Source organism: Typopeltis vanoorti, chromosome 9 (genome assembly GCF_054136105.1).
Source record: "Typopeltis vanoorti isolate ZY-2024b chromosome 9, IOZ_Tvanoo_1.0, whole genome shotgun sequence".
NCBI lineage: Eukaryota > Metazoa > Arthropoda > Arachnida > Uropygi > Thelyphonidae > Typopeltis > Typopeltis vanoorti.
Window position 1 is genome coordinate 30,270,148 of NC_143557.1, and position 25,937 is coordinate 30,296,084.

At 35.4% G+C, this 25,937-nt stretch overlaps 1 protein-coding gene across 1 annotated transcript in view; it reads left to right on the top strand.

The window, feature by feature from the left end:
- The window catches only part of vito (nucleolar protein viriato), a 137,578-nt gene that overhangs the window by 108,342 nt on the left and 3,299 nt on the right, over positions 1-25,937 (top strand). The window contains exon 4 of the mRNA XM_090398251.1: positions 15,973-16,159. Within this exon, the coding sequence (XP_090254377.1) occupies positions 15,973-16,159 (187 nt within the window). The remainder of the gene's footprint in view (positions 1-15,972; positions 16,160-25,937) is intronic.

Genomic DNA, 25,937 nt, shown 5'->3' on the forward strand with positions numbered 1-25,937 from the left:
TATTATGCCCAACACGGAAGCAACAGCTAAAAATGTCATTGGCGTAGAACAGAATGAGTTCCCTACCCTGAAGGCCGCGCATGAGGGAACAACAAGAAAGAATCATGCCGCCACGTCTGAAACACTGCCGAATACACCGATAGAGAAACCTACAAGCAGGAAAGACAAAAGGCAGAAATAACCAGCCACCGAGCAAACCACTACTACAAATGTAGCAACCGAAAATAACCAGCAGCACCAACAAAAAGGAACTATCACTGCAATCACAATAGACGAAGACACGGAGGCAGTAGATATGGAAATCAACAATGCAGAAAGCACACAAAAGAGGCCAGCTAGCCCTGAAGAAGTAAATATAAAAAAACCAAAACCAGCTGAAGTTGGAAAAATAAAGTCAACTTCAGAACCCACAAAGTTCTCTCACGCAAAGGCCAATGCACCTATATTGCATCTCTTAAAAGATTTCCCCGAGGAGGAGGCGAGACTACAAAAAGCAATAGAAACATTCAGAGACATTCAACTGATAATCACAGGACAAAATGGGCCAAGAGTCGTCAGTGCAGAATGGAACGACGTGCTTGTCGATAATATAGATGAAATCACTCCTGAAAAGATCATTGGTCTTATCGATGCAGAGGACAACGTGGGACTAGCACTGCACAGAGGCCTCTACATGCTAAACCACGTCCGTGGAGACAAATTAGCAGATCTCATCATTAAAACCCACAGCAATAGACAGCAGGAGGATTTAAACCTTGCCTAACAAGTCAGTCGACTCCTAGTATCGATCTGCCAGAGGGGGGGGGGGGATCTGGTTTGTTTTTTCTTCTTTTTGTCCTCTTTCAGATTAGAATTTTTGTTGTAAAAAAGGTCTATGTGTATTCCACACAGGAGGGGGGTATCCTGAGAACCTGGGCTGCGAAGGCTTACACCGAGGCGGTGCAGCTCCTTGTGGGCTGCATCACCCAGGCCAGACTCTGCCCCCGCTCTTCTCAGTATTAAACTGGTCATTCCGGTTGAAATTTCAGAATTTTCCTAGTTTCTTACAAAGTGTTATACGTAATTTTAAAGGTTATTTACCAGTTCCTCTTTTTCATGTGGTGCTTCTTTCATTTGTTTTTCCCCACTTTCCTCGGGCAGACACCTGAAGAGGTGACTGACCAGGGAAAGCTGAAAAGAACGGATGGAGGGAGATAATGTCGGAGATCTGCTTGGTGCTGACATTTAAGTCAGGCCAAGTAGATCGACTGAGGCCTCTTTTAACTATCTACTGCTATCCACTCTATCTTTCTCCTCCTCTCTCACTATCAAGCTGACTCCCAGCACAACTTTTTTAAATCTAAAGAGGCCAGTGATGAAAGGCATGAACTCCCATTCGACCTCAATAAAGGTCGAAACTAGTCTGGGTAGTGGCCCTTCCCTTAATGCATAACATTAGACATATCCGCAAGGAGATGTGTTTTGCATTATAGGAGATACTGAGACAGGGGTGTTGGTAGCTTGCTCCACCTTTGCAACGAGTTGCCCTGGTGTTGTACCACCTTACCCCAGTCCTGAAGATACTTTCAGGCGCAAACTTTGTTTGCTCACACTTGGATAAAGGATTAAACTAATTTTATTATACTCTAACCAAGTGAAAAATAAACTTTCTACAGGCAAATGATGATAGGGAACTTCTGTTGTGCAATAATGTTCGCTGGCTCAGCAGAAGTCAATGTTTAGACAGATTTCTTGTATTAATTAACGATATAAAAATTTTTCTTGATGAAAATGGAGATATTTATCCACAATAGAGTGATAAAAGATGGTTGTTATCACTTATCATTTTTAGTAGATTTCTGTACAAAATTAAGCAATTTAAATTTAGAGTTACAAGGTAGAGATAAAAATTTAATTGACATGTTAAGTTCAATAAAAACTTTCCAATAATACTTTTATTAAAGAAAAATATAAATGGCCGCGAATTTAGACATCTCCCATATTTATTAAAATTTTTTGAAACAAAATCAAGAAATGTTTCGCTATAATTTAAAAGAATTTATTCGTGAAATAGAATCGAGGAAGAAATAATTTAAAGATTTTAATAAAACTGAAATGATTGTGTCTTTTATCAATAATCCATTTCAAGAAAAATTGAACATCACAGAAATTTCAAATAAAATTAGTGGGCTGTTTCATATAAATGAAGCTGAAGTAGAACTTCAGATAATAAACATTCAGAATAGTTTACATTTAAAACCAATAAACAATGAAGTAATTTGGAAGTATGCACATGAAAAATTCCCAATATTAACTGAAAATTTGCGCGAAAAATTCTGTGGTGTTTCGGATCAACATACTTGTCAGAATCCGCTTTTTCAAATATGAATGTCATAAAAAATCAACTAAGAAACCAAATTACAAATGATCGTTTGGATGATTGTCTGCGATTGGCCACTTCTTCATATCAACTTGACTATGAAAATATTGCGAGGTCCAAATAATGCCAAATTTCACATTAACTTTTTTTTTTAATCAACCACCATTTCCTGTAACTTGCGAGTTTGTAATCAATCTGTTTTTTCTAACTTTGGTTTTCTAAAATAGAGAAATAAATATTTTATTCCAATATATATATATATTTTTTTTGTTGTATTAAAATAAAAGTGATAAATTTTTAAATACACAAATAAAGTTTTTAGTTGTGTATTTGTGCGTAATCAGATATCAGGTTGGAGGAATGTGATCTATATAAGAGAGTAGATCGGCAAATAACTTTTTTATAGAAAAGTAGCTCGCATAGTAAAAAAGGTTGAACACCACTGGTGTACGCTGTAATTTTCTCTGATTTTTTTCAAAATTTTCACATGGCAAGTTGGTTTTTCATTTGCAACATATATCTGGGTTAGTGGATTGATAACTGAGAGATATGGGGAACAGTATCAGAGTAGAAAGGTTACAAGTGGAATTCCACAGGGTTCAGCACTGGGACCATTATTGTTCAATTTTTATGGTCATTGTATAAAGTGATATTGTCCCAGAACTACAGGGAGATTCATTGTTTGCAGATGATGTGATGCTTGGGAGGGTTATTATCAATAGTGTTTTGGATCTTGAAGAGGATTTGAATAAGCTGTAAATGTGTGGGGATGTCAGCCTAACGCAATTAAATTTCAAGTTTTGAACTTTGGGATTAACAGATGGCATGATTGATACTCACTTGGTGGTGTTATACTGGAGGAAATGGAGGCGGGGGGAGGGATCTTAGGGTGATTGTAGATAGAATTTTGGAATTCAGAGGGCATATTGCAAAGGTGTTGTGAAGACATCTCAGAGAATTGTTGCAATGCTGAGGAGGACAATCAACCACGAGATAAAAGGGGTGTGATCCCATTGTATAAAGTTTTATACAATGGGATCACACCCCTTTTATACCATTGTATAAAGTTTTGAATAGCCTATGCTCAGATCTGGTCACTGGAATTTCAAGGTGATGAGGTAACTTTGGAAGGTACAGATGGATAACAAAAATTATATGAGGACTATATAATGTTGGTTATGAGGATCAACTGAGGACATGCAGACTGAAGAGTTTTGTGGATAGAAGACAAGGATGAGGGAGGATAAGATTGAGACATTTAAGCTGTTGAAGGTTATTATCAGATTAACACTGGATAGATTTTTCATATTGCAGTGTAAGAAGAAACAATGATAAGGGGCATTCTCTAGAAATTGTAAAAGGACTCAGTGAATAAGAAGTAAGTCTTTAGCATGGAGAGTAGTAGTTGGAGCATGAAATTCATTCCATGAGAGGATGGTGAAATAATTTAATGGTGGATGAATTTAAGGAGTGGTAACATAGATTTGATGTTACTACTTCTTAAACTTATCACAATGAGTCTTGTGACTCCAATAGCGATCAGGAAAATAATAATAAATACAAATCTGATAGACTATTTTTGGAATCTTCTACGGCACTTGACTGATCTAAGCAAATTTGACTGTGTTCTCACTCTGCCAAAAAAATATGGAAGTTAATGTCTTGATACTGTCCACTGAGGGATCAAGATCACCCTCAGTTTAGAGCATAAAGGGCACCAACTAGAACATTAGGATTATATCATTTTGAATTCATTCTTTGTTTGCCTTCTTAGTGTGTCTATGTGCACATGCATATCATATTCTATCTGCGTTTGAAAATGTCTTGATCACCAAGGCAAAATATCAGTAATAGTTTAATAAAAAGATTATTCTGTGACATGTGTTTCTTCCTTGAAGCATAAACATGGGTGATAATTAATGTTTAAGCATCCTACCATACGAGTACTGCAGGAGTGTACAGAATAGCCTGTATTGATCACAGTTTGTCATGATATTCAAGGAATCAACTGAATGTTAAGAAAGAAACTCCAATCAGTGCGACAAGAAATATGGAATCTGGTTTTATCATGTCTTGTCTTGATTTCATAAAAATAAATCTTGCTTTATTTATCAATAAAGCAAGATTTATTTTTAAGACAAGACAAGATTGATTCCAAAAGGTTGAATTCAAGATGACCGGATAGAGCTCTCATATTTCCCATCTCTATAAAAAGGGAATAAAGTTGAATGTGAGAATTATAGAGGAATTTCATGAGAAAATGCCAAGTCGAGTTGTGGAAGAAAAACTTCAAGAACAAGCTTGGTTTAGGCCAAAGAGAGATTGTCAGAATCATGGGAATATAACAAGAATCTGTACTTAAGTTTTGTGCATCTGTAAACAAAACATAATACAGCTATATCTGAGTTGTAAGTTAGCACTTAGAATTGAAGGGAATACTCGAAGATGGTCTGATGTAAAATCAGGTGTAAGACAATGGTACATATTATCTCCACTCTTATTCATCATCTGTATGGATAGCATTATGAAAAAAGGTAGTGTTAACCTCCCTGCCGGCCAAGGTGGATGAAATAGTGAGCCCAAATTGTACTTCTTATCCATATTATTCAATAGGTGTTACAGAATCGTATCCAGATTTAGCTGGACGTCTATAGATGTCATTGCTGGTTTGGGGGGCAGGGGGTTAAACCTAATATTATAATTGGAGATATCAGACTTAGCTCTCTACTTAATGCTGATGCACTCCAAAACACTTCTACCATAAGTCTCCAAGATTCTCTAACTAAATTGAATAACAAATTTGCATGAAAATAGGTAGGAACTTAGAAAACTTCAGCTCCATTCTCAATATAAAGATGGCAAATTAAATATGGAAATAGACAAAATACGCAAAGCTAGTATGATGGGGAGCCAGTTGAATAAAATTATATGGAAGAAAAATAAAGAAATAGTCAAAGAACTAAACTAGGAGTATATAAGACAATGTTCAAAACCAGTTGTATTAGAATAAAGATTAGATACTGCAGATAAGGCCGAGGACGTCCTAAAAGAAGGTGGAGTGATGAATTGTCAAATTTTGTTGGGGAAAATTGGTAAACCATTGCAAAGAACAGAGAAAGGTGGAAAGAACTGGAGGAGGCCTTCATCCAGCAGTGGACAGAAAATGGCTGAAAAGAAGAAGACTGCAGATATGAGAGTTCTCAGAAAAATGAGAGGCATGACAGAATCTTATTAAAAATGAAGACAATAAGGGATAAGAATGAGAGTTATTTCTTTCTGTATTTAAAGAGAGATACCATAACTGTTAATAAGCTTTTTTGATCAGAAAATCCTTAAGTTTGATAAAATGGTGAAATTAATATGTTGTAATTCATTCTGTAAAAGTTCATCTGAAGAACATAAGGAATGGGTACGATGTACTAAAGTCTTAATAGTTAATCAGAAAAATTTCCACCTTTTTAATTTCTTCTAAGGACAAGCTTCCATCTCTTACTTATCCAGGCATTTACCAAATTCCTTGTTCTTGTGGGTTACCTTATTTTTAACAACCAAGATGATCTGCTTTTATTCATCTAGAACACAAATCTTATCTCAAATACTATGAGACTGAACAGTCTGAACTTGCAGAGCATGCTATTAACACTAAACATAGAGCTCACTGAAACAAGACAAGCCCTTCATCAAAGTTTCTGCATAGAATGTCTTTTATAAAGAAACATGTGGAACTTTACTTCATTGTTCTACAGAACTTAGAACAGATCCAATGGTCTACATCTATTCCCTTTTTGGGAGATAGGAAAGATTAACTGATTTAAAAAACTAACTACTAAACTAACTTTATTTTGTGTATATATATATTTATATAATTTTTTTTAATAAGTTATGAAGTTATTGACTTTTTTAGTTATCTTAAGTTAGCTACTCAGGTGGTGCTTTATAGAATTGTCTGGTATTGTTTAATTGCCATTCTGTGATTCTGTACTGATGATGCCAATAATATATAGGCAAAAATTCTACGTTAATAAAGTTTTTTTATGAATTTTCCTCCTTTTTTTTTATAATTCTTTTCATTACTCCAGACATTTAGAATATCTTTATCTTCAGTTTACATGTCCCTTTATCATTGATTCCTTTTACAGTAATCTTAGATTACTGTATTCAGTGAGTGGTATGGCAGACTCTTTGTTTTCTAGGGTGGAAAGGAATCATAACAATAATAATAATATTCTTACCAGTCACCTCATGACTTTTGCTTAGCTACTTTTAGACATAGCTTAGCTCTCTTGCATTTTTCTCTATATTTTTTTAGGACATCTGCCATCTTTTATTGCTGAAAAGTTTCAGTATGCTTACTTTTCCAGAATTGTATCTTTAACTACTTTTATCCACCCTGGATTTTTTATTTTTTTATTTTTTTAAATCCTTGTAGACAATTTTACCACATGCAGTGAAAGTGCATAGACAGTGAATGCATGTAAGTATGAAGAACTGTGTATGAGAGTGGGACCTCTCACAATGAGTTACTTGACTCCATGGAGGCCTGATGATGATATTTAAGTAATATAATACATTCTAAAACTTATCACACATTAAATTTACTTAATCATGTTTCCAAATATTATGCTAATTATAGTGAAATATAGAATAAAAAAATGCGCATAATTTGCATTAATGTGCCACCTTTATAAATTTGGAAATGTAAATTCATTAAGTTCTCTCCCTCCCGAACGAATTCCACTTTTTTCCCTATTTTTTGAAATAGGGAAAAAAGTGGTTTGGGAGGGAGAGAACTTAAGAAATTCCTGCCCCACTTGGTCATCAAACTACGATTAAATTTATTGAACTTACTAAAATATTCCACTGATTTTTCTATCCAACACCTTCAGAGCACAAATCACAAACTATCATAAGCACTCAAGTTAGATAGTTATAAGAACACCATAAAATATAAATGAAAAGAAAAATAGCTAATGTGCTAACAAGGCACATTAGGAATGGATAACCATAAAGTTAGTTTGAATAAGTTAGGATATTTGATCTTAGAATGGCCATCTTCCAGATCTTTGGCAAGTTAATGCATCCATACTGATTGGAGTTGGAGAAGTGACGCATAGCTGATATTGATTAAAAATAAACAAAAACTCTCAGACTTCTGTGTAGCATAGATATCTTCTTTCCTTTAATCCTGTGTGAAGGAATATCCAGAGCATGGTCTACCAGTCCTGACTTGCCATATAGATTACTATGAATGTAGAAATTCAATACAAATGTTTTTATATACTTAGTTAATCCTTTATCCAAGTGTAAGCAAACAAATTTTGCACCAGAAGTATTATCAGGGGCAACTCATGGCAATGGTAGTATAACTTTACATCACTTGCCTTAGAATCATACATGTCCATAAGAATATGTGCTTTGCATTATGAGATATTAAGGCAAGTGATGTGAAGTTATATACCACCTTTCCCACGAGTTGCCCCTATCCTGATAATATTTTAGGTGCAAACTTTGCTTGCTTACACTTGGATAAAGGATTAACTAAGTGTATAATTTCTTGTATAACCAAGTGGAAAAAACAAAAAAAACTTCCAATATGAATGTTTGTTTCTAAACTTTGCCAGCCTGATTAGCTGAGTGGCTAGCATTGTGGTTGCAGGTTCAAATTCTTTAGGTGGGAAATTAATTTGATTGCCTGGTGTGAGATCACCAGCTTACTGTGCAAAATGGTTTGAAAAAGTACCATGTTTTTGGTCTTTTAGAATAGGGTTTCCAGACCAGATTTTTGTTTATTTATAAATAAAATTTATTTATATATATTTTTTCTTTTAGTGTTTTTTATATTGTGATCACAGTTATGAATAACCAACAACGCCTCAGTATATGTATACAGCCTGGTTAGTCAAGTGATTAGCATATCCACTCTCCAACCAACAGGCTATTTGTGTGATTGTCTTTAGGTGTGGGAGATGAATTTCATCTCCTAGTAAAACTGGCAATGCTTATGGGAAGTCTGAAGTTGTGTGAAAAAAAATTTGGTGTAGGATATCTATTAAAGCTCAGATATCCCACAGAATAAAAATGAACTTAAAAGGAAAAGGGAGTTATACATGGAGGTATAATGTAATAATAGTAAACAATAATAGTCAGTAAATAATAACAATATCGTATTATTATTATTATTTAAATTAAGGGGTATTAAATCCCACATTGTTTTAAAACCGAATAAGAAACTCAAAGAGTTTCGTGCCAAATATAGTAACTATAAACATATTGTCGACTACTAGCGTAAGCTAAAGCACGTAGTTCAAGTACATAGTACAAACTAGGGCAACTCGTTACAAAGGTGGAGAAAGTTCTGATTGCTATTCTTAGTATTTTCCATAATGTAAAACCCATCTCCTAGGAGATGTATGATGTTATACATTATGGTGGGAGGTTACTACCCAGACGGTTTCGATCTTTATTGAGATCTCATCAGTGAGTAGCTAGACCAAAGTATAATACTAAGGGTATAGCGAAAAGAACTTATATATATTCTGCTATACAAGTTGTCAAAAAAAAAGGTGCACCCATAAATTATTTCAAGTAAAGAGTCAATAAGCTTCATTTCGGTGATGTAAAACATTATTTAAATTAAGGGGATATTAAATCCCACATTGTTTTAAAACTGAATAAGAAACTCAAAGATCCGAGTCAAAGAGTTTCATTCCGAATATAGTAACTATAAACATATTGTCGACTACTAGCGTAAGCTAAAGCACGTAGTTCAAGTACGTAGTACAAACTAGGGCAACTCGTTGCAAAGGTGGAGAAAGTTCTGATCGCTCTTCTTAGTATTTTCCATAATGTAAAACCCATCTCCTAGGAGATGTATGATGTTATACATTATGGTGGGAGGTACCCTTAGTATTATACTTTGGTCTAGCTACTCACTGATGAGATCTCAATAAAGATTGAAACTAGTCTGGGTAGTGACCTCCCACCATAATGTATAACATCATACTGCTGTGTCCCAATTTATGATTATTCTTCTAAAAATTATCCTTACAAGTGAAATTCTACTTATCTTTATCCAACTTTCATCTATGTACGAGATATTACCCAAAATACAAATATTTAAGCTATTTCTCCCCTTAGTGTCCCTAATATTTATATTATACTGTGCCTTTTAGGACATTTAGTTTGAGATATTAAATACAAAAACAAGGAGCAATTACCAAAATATGTCTGAATGTGAGACAATATTGCAGTCATGACACTTTATCTCATAACTCATCTAAATATTCTCCCCTCCCGCGTGATTAGATTCGTACGTTTTCAAGTGGTGCATTGGGCAGCAATTTCACACAACTGTATTATCAGTGAACAAAGGTTTATTAAACTCATTAGCATGGTACAATTCAATTTCTAATATATATAACTCAATTCAATACCAAGAAAACGTTTACAAAATAACATTAGCTAATCACATGTATTTGGCTAAGATCCTATATGGGTATTGCAATCATGCCGCCATAACAAATTCAACACATACAATCATATGTATAATCCCAGATCTAATTAACACTTTAGTTAACCCTATATTAGTCTGAATACGCTATATGCTGTAGCACATGGACATATGTGATCAATTCACTCTATTTAACTATCTAAAACTATGTAGATTAAACTATCCTTTCACTGTGCTAATACATAACTTTGACATTTAAAACTTTCCTATAAGTTACAATACACGTGCATAAATTTCAGGACACTTGAATAGTTATATAATTAATATTAACAAGCATACTCTCATTACAATCAGTCATGTACTATAGTCCTAGTATAATTTTCCTTAGTCTCTTCAACTGTTCAGTAATAGAACAATGATTACAATTACCTACGATTTCAATTAACATGAGATTTTTACAGTACCTTTTGACTTGGGTTTTCTATATTGGCCTCTACCGTTTTTCCGATTGTACTATCCTGGGATGAACTCCTCTATAATCTGTCACTCCTAAGTTCTTTTGGCATTAAACTGGGCTTTTGCGATCTTAACTTTTTGTACTTGAATTAAGGACACACTTAGAATCATCTATACAATGGCTGTAAAACTCGCCACGTGGTGACTTCTTTATAGATTACCTCTTTTTGTTGTTGTCACTAGATGATGAAACACACAGACAATACCTTCTTTCCTTTAGCTAAATGGCATTCGTTTCTTACCATAGGAATACGGAATCGAAATCCCACTCACTTTTGTTCCCTTGTTGTGTCGGACGGAGATTAACTCCAACCCCGCCACTCAGGAAAAACGTGTGAAAAACCTATACGAAAAAGTTTGTGAAGAAACTATCCGGGGAAAAAGCCTCGTGGGGGCAGGGGGTTCTAACCCTTTTATACCTTGATCCCTACCGGCACCCTCTGTAATTTTTCTTTTCTCTGCCCCTTACTGGATTCGACTTCACCAATCAATTAGGGTGGCATTTTGCTGCCAAATATCCTGCGGTCAGCGAGCACATGACTCACACGTCACGACGTCTCAATTTGGGAATTGACCCTGAGCGATAGTCTTTTGCTTTTTTGCTAGCCTCAAATTAATCCCCTTCCAAAATTTTCTAAGAATTTACTTAATATTTTAATCTCTCATTTCGGGTGTTAAAACTAGCCTCTCACATACAATTTCTTATGACTAATCTTTTCTATCTTACTTAGCTAATTTTTTCATATCACAACTGTAATATATTTCTTCTTTTATTATTTAGTTCAAGAAACACTTTTTGTTATATATTTTACTTGGATGCAAGAATATTTTTCTTTCTTTGAATAATTTATGTATTAACTCTTATACAGGGTTTTATTTTATTTTCTCTTCATGTTACACCATGATAACTGAAAATTCCACATAGTGAAGGTATCAGGGTGTAACAATACATCTCCTAGGAGATGGGTTTCTCCACCTTTGCAACGAGTTGCCCCAGTTTGTACTACGTGCTTTAGCTTACGCTAGTAGTCGCTGATACGTTTATAGTTACTATATTCGGCATGAAACTCTTTGATTCTGATCTTTGAGTTTCTTATTCGGTTTTAAAACAATGTGGGATTTAATATCCCCTTAATTTAAATAATGTTTTACATCACCGAAATGAAGCCTATTGGCTCTTTACTTTAAATAGTATTATTATTATTTGAGACCTCCAGGAAGCCAAAGTCTCATTGAAGAAGGCTATACATCACCCAACTCATATTCACACTAGATGCATTTGCCACTTCAACCGAGGCGAACTGTTTTATTCATTCACTGCTCTGTAAGAGAAAATCTAGCCCTTTTCAATTGTGAACAAACTTAACTTCCATGAATGCCTCCCCTAAACTCTAACTCCCATTAAACGAAAATATTCCACGGATTCTCCCACCTTCCATATAACAAAAAATATCTGTAACTCCATTCAGAAGTTTATAGATCTTCATCCCAATCCCACTTATTTCTACTGTTAATCAGAATCTTATAACTTTTCCACAGCTTCTTGATCCTCTCAGATTCTCATTCAGTATTTGATACCATGGTACCAAAGATAGTATTCTCCTGAGTTTATCATACTTTTCAGATGTGTAGTTCAGAATGTCCTGATTGGAACTATAGTTGGCTACTGCCCACATCAGTATAGCATGATCACTGTCACCATCTGGTGACAGTGATCATGCTATACTGATATATCTGATACATGTATATCAGTGTGTGTGTGTGTGTGTGTGTGTGTGTGTGTGTGTGTGTGTGTGTGTGTGTGTGTATATATATACACTGATACATGCTATTCCACATAGTGAACACAGAACAGACCCTTTCTGATGCTATGATCAAATCTAATGCCCTTTGTTCTCGAGTTGATTTTTCACATTCTGCTTTAGAAAGTTGTCACACAACAGCTCAATAAATTCTTCAATTTTATCAAGCATTTTCTCTGCTAACCAATCAATATTTGGATAATTTAAGTCACCTATAATAATTACTTCTTTAGTACTCATTAGAGGAATTTGGCAGTGTATTTCTTACTCTCCAGCAACTAATGCTTCAGGTCTGTAGCAACACCCCACTATGTATTTCATCCTGTTAGCTTCCACTTCACACCATATAGCCTCAACCTCGATGTTATCCAGGACATTATTACTATTATTGTTTTCATGTGTTTCTATCCTAACCAGACTCAAGTCATCTGCTTTAATCATCAGTAGTATTCCCTCACCTCTTTTGTCTTTCCTAAAAATATTACATCCCTTGTACTCGATTCCAGTTACAACATCTGACTTTGAGAATCAGGTTTCACTAATGCCAATAATTACTACATTGCATTCACCAAAGCAAAATACTCAACCACTTTGGTGGTTGAGTATTTTGCTCTTTTTCCTCCCTGCAAAAACTCAAAATGCCCAATCACAAAGTGTAGTCCATCCATTCAGCAGCTTCATGCAACCTTTTGGTTGGAGAGTGGGTATGCACTTCGTCAGCCAGGCCAGCAAAAACACAGTGCTTTGATCTCAGAGGAATAGATGAGGAGAAAATGCAGATTGAATATCTCCAGATATCTGTGCAATTAAATTTATTTGGTATCAAAAATGATTTCAGCAATTGTTTTAATATTTATGATGCTGTGAAAATATATTACATAGACTACATGCTATTCTTCTGGTATACTTTGTTTGAGTTTGCATTGGCTTTTTAATAATTGCAATTAAATCATATCAAAATCTTAATTGAATAAATACAAGACTGAACAACATAAAAAAAGTAGTAATGATTGAATTGAAACTTCTTATTTCTTGACAGTATGAACAAAATATTTCCTGGTTGGTAATACAGGCATAAACACATCTGCCGCAAAAGTAAAAAATCACATCACTGGCTGTTTTCGAAAGTAGGGTTTTAGGGTAGTATGAGCCTGTTATTATTATTGCAACGGGTGTCTCTATGGAGTTAGAAGACTCATTGCAGTTTTATTTTATTTTCAGATTAAGATCAAAACTGTATCAAAACAGAATAATATTGCATTTGACATATTTGATATCAAAAGCTTAAGCAAGTTTTCCTTCATCTTCATGTCTTTGAACTTATTGCAATATACTCATATTTGTAAATTTAGGGACACAAAAATGCACGTGTTGAACAAATTATTTTATTAATTACTAACAAAATAAAACTTGACATTTCGACCCCTGTATCGAGGTCATCATCGGAAGAATACAAATGTATAAGGAACCAAGCTGTATAAGTGTATAAGGAGTGCTGATCACCATGTAACCTTAAAAGAAAGAATTATTGCAATTAGTTTAACTGTAGCACTTTTAACACAAGGATGGAAGTTGACACAACAAATCGCATTAAAAAAAAAGTGAAGAGTTGAAATTGTCACTCGGTTTTACCACACACTCTTGTAGTACAGCTGACAATGCAAACGTATGGGCTATTATTCACTAGGAATTGTTTATATCGCTATGTTGATTTTTCTGTAGCTATACGGCAGTGCTAACTATCAAACTGTGCAAATAAGAAGTTAATTGGGCGATATGCAAATTAATAAAAAATCCAACATTTGTTCAATCTGAGCACCCTCTATTGGCATAATGTCGAAATACTGTTCTCCATCAATCGCCCATTAAATTATGCTCTATATAATGAAATAACTTAAATACACTCAAAATGCTCCAGTTGAACTTTTGTGTTAAAAACACGAAAATAACGTGTTTGTGCACTTTGCTAAAAGTTGCATTTTTTTGTGTATATACACATAACACATGAAAAGATAGGCCACTGTGCTGGGAACTTCTTGACACTGGTATTGAATCACTGGACTAGGTTTAAAGGTTTTTAAAATTTAATTTGATCCTTTAAGGTACTCATTTATTGACACTCGGATAATATATACATCACTGTATTCTTTTCATATAATGTCATAGTATCATTGTCCATAATGCAATCTGTTAAATGACAAAAACTCAGTCTAGGAAGCAGTGTTTTCCAACCAAGATTCCGTAGAAGTCAGAGTTAATGTGAGGGTGTCTTATTGAGCTCCATGAGTTTTAGAATAAAATAAGTATATTTTGGTGCCATTCCATATTGTAAATGGGAATAGGAAACCACAGTGCATTGTCCACAAAACCATTCTGATGATAAATGTACTGTAGTATGCAAAATGGACTTGCCTGAAATGACATGAGACTGGTATGTGATCAGACATATGTGCTTGTGCATGGCAAAATTGTAGCCACTATGCTTCTTCTTTTCAGCAATTTTCTGTCCACTGCTGGACGAAGAAGGGCTCCTTCATTTCCTTTCGCCTTTCTCTGTTCTTGGCAATGGTTGACCAATTTTTCCCAACAAAATTTGACAATTCATCATTCTACCTTCTCTTAGGATGTCCTCAGCCTCGTTTCCTTTCTTTTGGAATCCAGTTCATTAGTGGGCCATCGCTCATCTTCTCTTATGGATAGATGTCCAGCCCATTTCCATTTTAGTTGCTTGTCAGTCGTGAAGAATGATGTCAGTGATACGAGTCTGGCTTTTTATCCAGGGTTTTCACTTATCTTTTAATGTGATGCCTAGCATCAGCATCTCCATTTTTCTTTGAGTAGGTGCTAGTTTATTTGTTAGAGACCAAGTTTCACAACCATATGTGATGACTGGAAGTATACACTGGTTAAATGTCTTCCTTTTTAAACAGAGTGAGACATCACTATGCAATGTTGAAAGTTTATTTTTCACTTGGTTAGACTATAATAAATTTAGTTTAATCCTTTATCCAAGTGTAAGCAAACAAAGTTTGCGCCAGAAAATATCTTCAGGACTGGGGGTAAGGCAACTCGTAGCAAAGGTGGACCAAGATAACATCACTCCTATCTCAGTATCTCCCATAATGCAAAACACATCTCCTTGTGGATATGTATAATGTTATGCGTTAAGGGAAAGGCCACTACCCAGACTAGTTTCGACTTTTATTGAGGTCTCTTCATTGAGAGCCAGGCCCAGAAGTGGAAATACCAGGCAGAAGCAAGGGGGAGGTCATCTTTACCTATAGGAGTTGCCAAAAGGTGTGCTGCCTTTTTATTAAATTACTCTGGATTTAGAGAAAGATGTTGAAAGTTTATTTTTCACTTGGTTAGACTATAATAAATTTAGTTTAATCCTTTATCCAAGTGTGAGCAAACAAAGTTTGCACCTGAAAATATCTTCAGGACTGGGGTAAGGTAGTGCAACACCAGGCAACTTGATATTTTCAGGTGCAAACTATGTTTGCTCACACTTGGATAAAGGATTAAACTAAATTTATTATTATCAGTATGCAATGTTTGCTATTTAGTTCTTTGGTGTAGTCTCTACCTTGTAGGTCCTCAGTTTTGTGTATGCAATGAATTTTGGTTAAACATCGAAAATGTGTATCCTAACATTGCAAAGAAAGCTATGAAAATATTATGATTAGGGATTTTCCCATCAGAATGATAAATGTTGGTGTTTGCTACTTGAAATGATATTCTAAGTTTATTAACTCATTATTATTCCAGAATTTTATAACTCTGTTCTATTACATATTCAAAATAAGTTTTTAATTTGCATTTATTTATTTTTTTTATACAATTAGAATTAGAACACTTTGTTGAACCAGTGACATATGAGTTACCAGAGCATACTATTACAATTTCTTCAGTGGTTATGGCTGGATGCAATAGTACAAAGCTTGGATTAAATGAACAGCAATCAGAACAACAAAAGAATGTGGAAAAGAAAACAGAAGATAATGGGCAAAAGAGCAATTTTCATGCTGAGGAGTAAGCATACTATGCTTGTTATGAAAATAAAAAAATATATATATCATGGTGTTTTTTAAAACTGTATTGAATTTTAAAACTTGTAAATGACTTCACATCAATTGCCTTAATATCCAATAATTCAATGCACATATCCTTATGGACATGTATAATGCTATGCATTATGGGAAGGGCCACTACCCAGACCAGTTTCAACCTTTATTGAGGTCTCATCAGTGGGAGTCAGATCCAGAAGTGGTACTAAGGTTAAAGTAGAAGTCATATATGTAGAATGTAATGTAGAAGTCATATTTCCATATAGCCCAGTCGTGAAGTTACTTCACGCACTTGGATAAAGGAATGAAACTGAAACCAAGAATATGATTTCTTGGCATCTTTAATTTATAGTATAACCAAGCGAAAAAATTTTCAACATCTGTCTCTAATCTAGAGCATTTTAGTAATAAGGTATGACATTTTTGACTACTCTTATATGGAAATATGAAATTTATAGATAGAGCAAAAGTTAGGAGGAGGAAGCAGGTGACTACAGAGCAGTGTGCTGCAAGTTTCTGTGCTTGGACCATTACTGTTTAATTTATACATAAATGATGCAAAAAATTATCTGGAGGGAAATATGTGTTTGCTGATGATATAAAATTAGGTTGCATAATAGTTAAGGTTATGTAGGCTTGCAGGATGATTTAAATAGGCTGGTAGTATGGATAAAAGATAATGATCGACAGTGTAATGTGGAAATGAAAAAGTGTAGTTGTACATTTTGGGTTGTGTACTACATTCATTGAGTCTACTAAAAGATACTGATGAAGCTAGGGATTTTGGTAGACAGAGTTGAAGTTCAGAGGGCATATTGCTAATGTAGCCAAAGGTTCACTTGATTTACTTGGTTATTGAAAATAACCTAATAAGCAGAGATAAGGTGGTTATCATAGCCACATCTGGATTTACTGTGTTCAGGTTTTGATCACCTGGACTGCTTGGGATGAGACAGTGATGATCCAGTGGTGAGTTTTCTGTGGAATGTTGCTTATGATGATATATTGAGGATTTATAAGTTGTAAAAATTGGTTGATAGAAAGAAAGAGGGGATATATAATGGAAACATAGTTACTGAAAGGCTTATATAAGATTGAGGCAGAGGGGCAGAACAAGGATGGGGGGGGTCATCTCTGGAAATAGAATAAGAGTAGTTAGCAAGGGTGTGAGAACTAGATTTTTTGCAATGCTATGCACACAGATCTGTATTTGTGAATTATAAATACTAATTCATTTAGTTTAAACTGTAAAACAAGATGAAGAGCTCAACTAATGAATAATTAGTTCAACTCTACATATGTAAACATTGAATAAGGGAAAAAATAGGCCAAGAATGACATTGCATTGATTGATCACAGAACTACATTCAACACTCATATTTCTTCCAGGGTAGACAAACCAGAGCAGATAGAAATTAATTTCAATTGTTACTCTGAATTTTCAGTTGAAAAGTTGTTCAGTTATCCTTTCCTCGTTTCATCAAGAGAGAAGAAACAAAATATTCCTACTGTAAAATCTGAGAAACAAACTATTTTGTTGACTGATATCTTTGTTTTTAATTGTCCACATCTATAAAAATCCATGTAGTTTAAATTACAAGGTTAGGTTTGTACCATGAGCATCTAAGTATTTCTGGTTTCTTTACCAATATATTATTATTATTATTATTATCACGAGCAACTCCAGGGAGTCATTAGACTCATCGAGGGAGGCCCCAAATCATTTTCATCACAGCTATTCGACATTCATACAGTATCTATCATACCTCGCCTTAATCTCATTCACTGTCACAGCATACACCACAGACTCAGGGAGCGCATTCCACTCATTCACTACTCTAAAAGTAAAGAACCCAGCTCTAACACCTTTACTAACCACACTTTTGCCCAGTTTCCATGGATGTCCCCTAGTCCTCCCACAACCAGCCCTGTTCTCTCTCAAAAATATCTTCTGAATTAATTTTATAGAAACCCTTCAGTAATTTGAATGTCTCAATCATATCTCCCCTCCTCCGCCTATCAACCAATTTTTGCAACCCACAAATCCTCAACCTGTTCTCATACGGTTCATTCCACAGACCTGCTATCATCTTGGTCACTCGCCTCTGGATCCTCTCCACCTCCTCCCCATCAAGAAGAAACCTAGGTGACCAAATCTGGGCACAGTAGTCGAGATGAGGTCTTATCAAGGCTCGATACAGAGGAACAATAACCTGCTTGTCTCTGCTTGTCAACGTATTCTTCAGCAACCAAGTGATTTGATGAGCTGATTTGGCCACTTTTGCAATGTGTCCCCTAAATTTCAATTCCTTATCCACCAACACTCCTAAATCTCGTGCCTCATCAATTTCCTGGAGCACGGTTCCACCAATGCAGTAAACTGCCTCCAATCTTTTCACACCAAAATGCATAACCTTACATTTTGCCACATTAAATTGACATCCATTCTCCCTAGTCCAGACCTCCAATCTATCCAAATCATCCTGCAAAATTTTGACGTCATCTGCATTCACTATTGACCTACCCAACTTCGCATCATCCGCAAACAAATGAACTGTTCCTCTCAGATCCTTTCCTATATCATTTATGAACAAATTAAACAGCAGTGGTCCAAGAACAGATCCTTGTGGTACACCACTAGTCACAGGCCGTCTTGTGGACTCTACTCCTGAGTAAACCACTCTCTGATATCTCTCCGTCAACCACCCTCCTATCCATCTCACCAACCCTATGTCCATTCCCATATGCTGCAATTTACTGATTAGAATTCCATGTGGTATCCTGTCAAAGGCCTTAGCAAAGTCCAGTAGAATCACTGTAAACCCATTACCCTTATCCAGTTCAGCCGTCACTGTGTTATAATACGTGAGCAAGTTACTGAGGCATGACCTACCCTTCACAAAACCATGCTGTCCGCGATACAGTATCCCATTTTCTTCTATCCAATCTTGTATTTTCCTCTTGACTATTTTCTCTAAGACCTTGATAATGATTCCTGTTATGCTGATTGGCCGGTAATTTTCAACAGCAGCCTTGGAACCACCTTTGTGCAGTGGAACTATTTTCCCCTCTTTCCACCCCCTTGAGACTGACCCAGTCCTGAGGCTCAAATTAAACAAAATGGTCAAGGGCACTGACAATTCTTTGGCCGCTTCACGTACGACACGAGCTGGTATACCATCCAATCCCACAGATGTATTGACATTGAGGTTCTGTAATAGACTAGTTACCTCTACTTCATTCATCACAATTCCAGTATAAGCTGTTGGTTCTTCCATTTCCGCAAAGTCACCACCTGGATGATATACTCTTGCAAAGTGCTAGATTTTTGTATATTCATCTAATTTGAACACAATTCTAGTTTTTCCCAAACTATTGAAACTCATTTAACTATACAGACACAATTATTTATATAAAGAAAATTGTAAGAGATACACTTTCTCTCTCTCTCACTCACCCATTTAATTTCAGAAATTAGTGTATGTGTGTGTGTGTATATACAGGGTGTTCGGGATAAATTTGACAGTTTCGTAAGGAAAAAGAAAATCTTCTTTGTATCTATTAAATTTAATGAATTGACAAAAAAACATTACAGGCAGAGTTAATTACAATACTATCAACAAGATTTACTCAAAATAACCACCATTAGCATCGATCACAGCTTCAATTCTGCTTCGGAACCTCGAACAAGCTGATGCTACAGTCTCCCTGGGAAGGGCCGCAAAAACTGTTTTAATTTTATCCATTAACTGGGCTTTTGTATTACTGGAAGTGCGATTGGTGTCTTTTTCAACTGCGCCCCATACAAAATAATCCATGGGGTTAAGGTCTGGGGAGTTTGGAGGCCAAACATTTGGACTGGTGAAGTCGTAGAAATTTTCAGACAACCATTTTTGACTTTTCCCAGAGGTGTGGCAAGGGGCCGAATCCTGCTGCCATACATACGGCCTACCATTGGCTACCCTTGTTATCCAGGGCTTGACTACAGTTAGCAACTCCACGAACAAAGCCCGAATTCCAATGCCAGGGTTCTTCAACACCTGTTCCTGCAGATTTGCGAGGAATTCTGCTGTACGAACGCAATCAGATCGTCTGCTAGGGATCTTTCTTCTTGCTACATCCTCGTAGTCACCATTGCAAGTCTCTAGTTCATGCCTGATTGTTTTTACTGTATTCAGGGAGCATTGGGCAGCAGTCGTAATATCCTTATTTTGATGGCGGGCACGAATCATCATGATACAAGTTATTCTCTTCCATGATTCAGGTGGGTTCCAGCTATCCATCCTTTCTGACATCTTGTATATGAATGAAGAAGGGTCCAAACTTTTAAATGAAGAGAAGTGTGTGTTAATACATGTAACTTACGGAAAAATATAATTAATTATAAATATGTCAAATTTATCCCGAACACCCTGTATATATATATATAAATCCTACATTAAACAAAACAAAGGGAACAATTCCTTTCACTCTCACACTTCATTCTCTAGGATTAAACTACTATAGCTCTCTCTCTCTATATATATATATATATAAATCCTACAATAAACGAAACAAAGGGAACAAATCCTTTCACTCTCACACTTCATTCTCTAGGATTAAACTACTATAGCTTTATAATATAGTCAGTTCCAACAAGAAATCCTCTCATCCTAGCTCAAGGTTAACAAACACGCTTTGCAAATAAAAGAACATATCCTATCTCTGGGCTTCAGGACGAATAATTCTCAGGAATATTTATCCCACTCCAGAAAGTTGAACATAGACAAAATACATAGAATAAACTCTTTTGCCTTACAGTTCTCTAAATACAGTTTTTATTACATGTATTCAATTCCTATCCTTGTTTAGAAGAAACACACAACTTTCTGATTGAGATTTAAAAAAAAAACTGTGTTCATTTCACCTGTTGATAGAAACAAACACAGGTTTATCATAAACAAATAAAAAAAAAAACAGTACACATAAACTAGTGGCAAAAATTGTGGAAACCTTTTGGAAAAAGTGTATTTTTGAGGTTTCATGGCTCATAACACCACTTTTGTTTGGTGTAATACCATAAAATTATATATCAATGGAAAGATAATTTAATCAAGAATGTAATGCAACAAAGTTTGTTTAATTATCTGTATTCTATGAAAAGTTATAGCCAAATAACCAGAAAAAAGAAGCACGACTTGCTTAGGTTGATATGAAGTAGCTTTCCTTCATTTGAACGTAGCCAATGAGCATGAGTGTTTAGAGAGCCAATCAGGTGTCATCTTGTTTTGGCAATGAGCCAATAAGGTCACAGTAGGATTCAGCTATTGATGTCATGTATTGGAGCTGAGAAGAGGACATTTGTCAGTGTGTTATGTGATTGCTATCAAGTTGGTTGGGTTTTTTTTGTGTGTTCTTTCATTTAGTGAGCTTGTAAAATGTAATAAAATTAAAGAAATAGTGCAAAGAGTTGACTGGTCACCCAGAAAGCGATGTAAAATAGTACTATTAAGTGAACAAGGCTACAGTTATGAAGAAATTAGAAGAAAAATTGGTGGAAACTTAACCAAAGGTGGCATTTCTAAATTTTTGAAAAGGTATAAGGAGACTCAGTCACTACAAAACCAGACTGGTAAAGGCAGGAAAAGGTGCACAACAGCAAGTGATGATAGAAGAATTGAGAGACTGTGCCTACATGACAGAAGAAAATCATCTGGGTGTATACAAGATGAAATGGCACAATACAATGTGAAGTTGAGTGCAAGGACTGTTCAGCGCAGACTGTAGGAATTTGGTCTAAATGCTAGAATTCCACGAAAAAACCCATTTTTATCTTTCAAACAAGGGTTGAAAAGATTAAACTGGGCTAAAACCCATGTTAACTGGACAGCGGAGGAATGGGACAGTGTTATTTGGAGTGATGAGACCAAAATTTCCCTGATGGCATAAAATACGTAAGGAGAAGAATGGGAGAAGATTTGCATCCTGATTGCATTACACCTACTGTGAAACACCCACTTTGTGTTATGATCTGGGGTTGTATGACATCAAAAGGTGTGGGCAGAATTTGCATGATTAATGGAAATATAAATGCCTAAAAATACATAAATGAAATACTTGAGCCCAAACTGAAGCCTTCCGCACGTGATCTTTTCTAAGATAATGATGCATTTATATTTCAACAGGATTCAGCTCCATGTCATTATCTTGAAACCACTTTTTGCACACAGCAGCAAAAAAGTGGTTTCAAGATAATCATATTCCACTGCTGGAATGGCCTTGGGAATAGCCCAGACCTTAACCCAATCAAAAATCTATGGAGCCAACTAAAGAAACTTGTTAGTCAGAAGCAACCCAGCAATAAAACCCAATTAATAGAAGCAATAATTCAATCTTGGTTTCACATCATAACAGCTGCAGAACTAAAAAAACTTGGTTAACTCCATGGAAAGGCGTTGTAAGGCGATAATTAACGCTGAAGGTTATCCAACTAAGTATTAACTCACATTGTGAGAATTTTTGTATATCTCATTTTTTCTGTGTGTTTCACTTTTCTTCTTTATAACTGCTGTTCTAATAAAAAATCCTTCATAAAAGTTATTGCATTACATTCTTGATTAAATTTTCTTTCCATTGATATATAATTTTATGGTATTACTCAAAAAAAAAGTGGTGTTATGAGCCATCAAACCTCAGAAATACACTTTTTCCAAAAGGTTTCTACAATTTTGGCCACTAGTGTACCTCATACTGAAACTTTTCTTTCCAAATCTGAGCTATTGTAGATTTTTTTTAATATCAAAACAGTATTCAGGGCTATCTAGATTATCGGCAGGTGGTAGTACACCACTTGAAAGGAATAATTTTCAAGTCCATATGGCATCTTTGCTGCCATTCTGAAGTGATGATGAAGTTTGCAATACTTTACAACGTAAACTAGAGTTACAAACTATTTTAACAACAACGCATTGTACATGATTTACATAATTATTTTTATTTTATTTTAATAGACAGATAGACAAGTGAATTTAATTATAGCACTAAGTTAAATTTCACTACAGTAAACAGAGTTGAGGAATTAACTATTTCCAGTTCTTTTATTAAGACTACTTGATACATAAGTCACCTAACAAAAATAATAATAAATAAATGCGGTGTATTTGAATGATACTCATCATATACTCCCTGCTACCTTCCAGCAGAAATGTTCATTATTTATATAGAGAATATTGCTTCTAAGAGAAACACTTATTGTAATATGAAGAATGACTGTTCTTGCAACATAACACAGTTACAATAAATCTCAGTCCAAAGGTTCAAATTTTTCCACTTTTTTCTTCTACTTCTCAGTGGTTTATAATTAGATTTCATGTTACAGTGAATGTTATGCTGTTTGACATCATACAAAATGCACTAACATTTATGAACCTTTCATTCCATGAATGCTGATATCTCTTAGTATGTGCCTTTGTTATATGAAATTATAATTATTATTATTACTTGACACCTCCAGGGAGAGTCCCAGACTCATCAAGGGAGGGCACCTACTCTACAACTCTCCATCTCCATCACTCAATCCACCAACTACAGCAAACTGCATCATCTACATCAACGGCATCTGCTGCCCACCACCACTAGTATTTTCAGACAATCGCAAACATCCATGCCCATGGCGGGATTCGAACCTGCAGCCTTTTGGCTCGAGAGCGGATACGCTAACCAACCAGGCCAGCAACAGCATCTAGTGCTCATCATCAACAACAGTATTTTTGTCTGTAAATTGCATTTCTGAAGGCCGATTTGTTTGTACGCAGAATGAAAAATCCCACTTGCCGGAGAAAAAGACCCTGCTACTTCCGTATGAGATTGGCTACTTCACCTTCAATTGAAAAAGTCCATATAAGGATTCCCCCTCGTCATGACGAGAATCGAATCCCAAGCTTTTTTTCAGTCGAAGGGCACAAGATTCTGCTGTTCTTCCAATTGCGCTACCGAAGCACACAATTAGTATGAAATACTAATTTCCTACTATATACTATACTAAACACTATATACTGATTACTAACATCAGTTGCAAAATCATGCATCATTAAATAATTAAAATTCACCTCCTTGCCAGTTTTATATTATAAGTTATATTTGATTCTTCTCGACTAAGCCACTTATATATAGAGCTATTGACTTCATAGCAGATTGCCTAAGTATTCCCTAATGCACAGCACACCTCCTTTTCGATGTATGTATTATCATTGCATTATGGAAAAGGTCACTGTCTAACCTGGTTTTTTCTTTATTGAGATCTCATCAATTTGAGATAGACCTGTGGAGTTAACAAGAGTTAACTGGTTTTTTTCTTTATTGGGCTAGACTACAATTGGCTTTCATCAAGAACTCCATCTTCCTTTTACTTCCTATACCAAAGCTTGAAACAGCTGCAAGAAAACTATCAATGCATCTAAATCTAACCAATCAAATGAGGCATAAGTTATGTGAAGAACATCTCATTGTTATATGCCAGACAACACTTGATTGAGAGTGGTTCTGTGAGCAATGCTCTGTGGGAGAAGAATTACATACTAGATTGTTATTTGAATTACCTGGAGGACATATACAATGTAGTTGGGTCGCTAGTAAGAAAGAGATCTCGGGTGTTTTGAGGTTACATGGTATTCTGGAAAGCATGCAAACAATTTGTGTAACATCATTATTTATTGGTGATAGGAAATGTCTCAGCATCTCTGGTGTCATGAACATCAAAATCTCCAAGGAAGATAACCTTGTTAGGAAGTTGGACTGAAGAGTTCAGAGTGGCTGGCATTACAAGAACAATAAAGACACCAAATGAATTTGATGAAGTAGAGCAAGGAGATTTTCAGCCAGAGGCAAAATATGGGTATGAATCATGTGATTCTAGATTGGATACTCTCTGGCATAGTATGTCAGAGCAAACATATGCACAGGCATATGTTTGAGTTGAAAGGAGTCAAAGGGTATAATTGGGAAACAGATAAATAGTGCATGAGTGGAGTTGAAATTTGAGTTAACTTTTGTTTGTGGGCACAAAGTGGTGACACCCGGTGAGTTTTCTAGGATCGAAATTACTCTCTAGCTAAGCAGAGATTTTAGAGGAAAACACTTTTGAAAACGATCAAATATGAGAGTACAAGTTTATAACAACTAATTTCAACATGTCCCCAGCTCTTGCTATATATTCTCCATTTCAGGATTTTTAATTTGCCTTCCCTTTGTCAGCCAAACAGGCTGACAAAGGGAAGGCTGTGTGATTAATAGGCTGTGGATTAGAATACCATGGGTATGGATGTTTTTAAAAATCCATACCCATGGCATGGATCTTCATTGCCTAGTGTGAGACTCTCTCTGCTTTCAAGTCTAGAGCAGGATTTTCAGATTATCCAATGCATTTCGTAGGCGAGAATCACAACTCTTGATGAATTCCCTTTTGATGTAAAATTAAGTCATTAAAATTTCATTTTTGTAAATGAAATTTTAATGACTTAATTAGTTGTAAATGAGATAATCTGATTATACTAAATTTTTAAAATAAAAATGATGATTAAATGCTTCACTGTGTAATATCTGACAGTATCATTAGGAAGTTGTAACTAGAGAATAATGGCAAATATCTGTTGGATTTCTGTTAAGGACATGGACTGGTTATTACTAACACCATGTTCCAACATAATAATGTGCACAAATTCACATGGAGAGAAGAGGCTAGGAATAAGAAAAGTCTCTTTGACTAT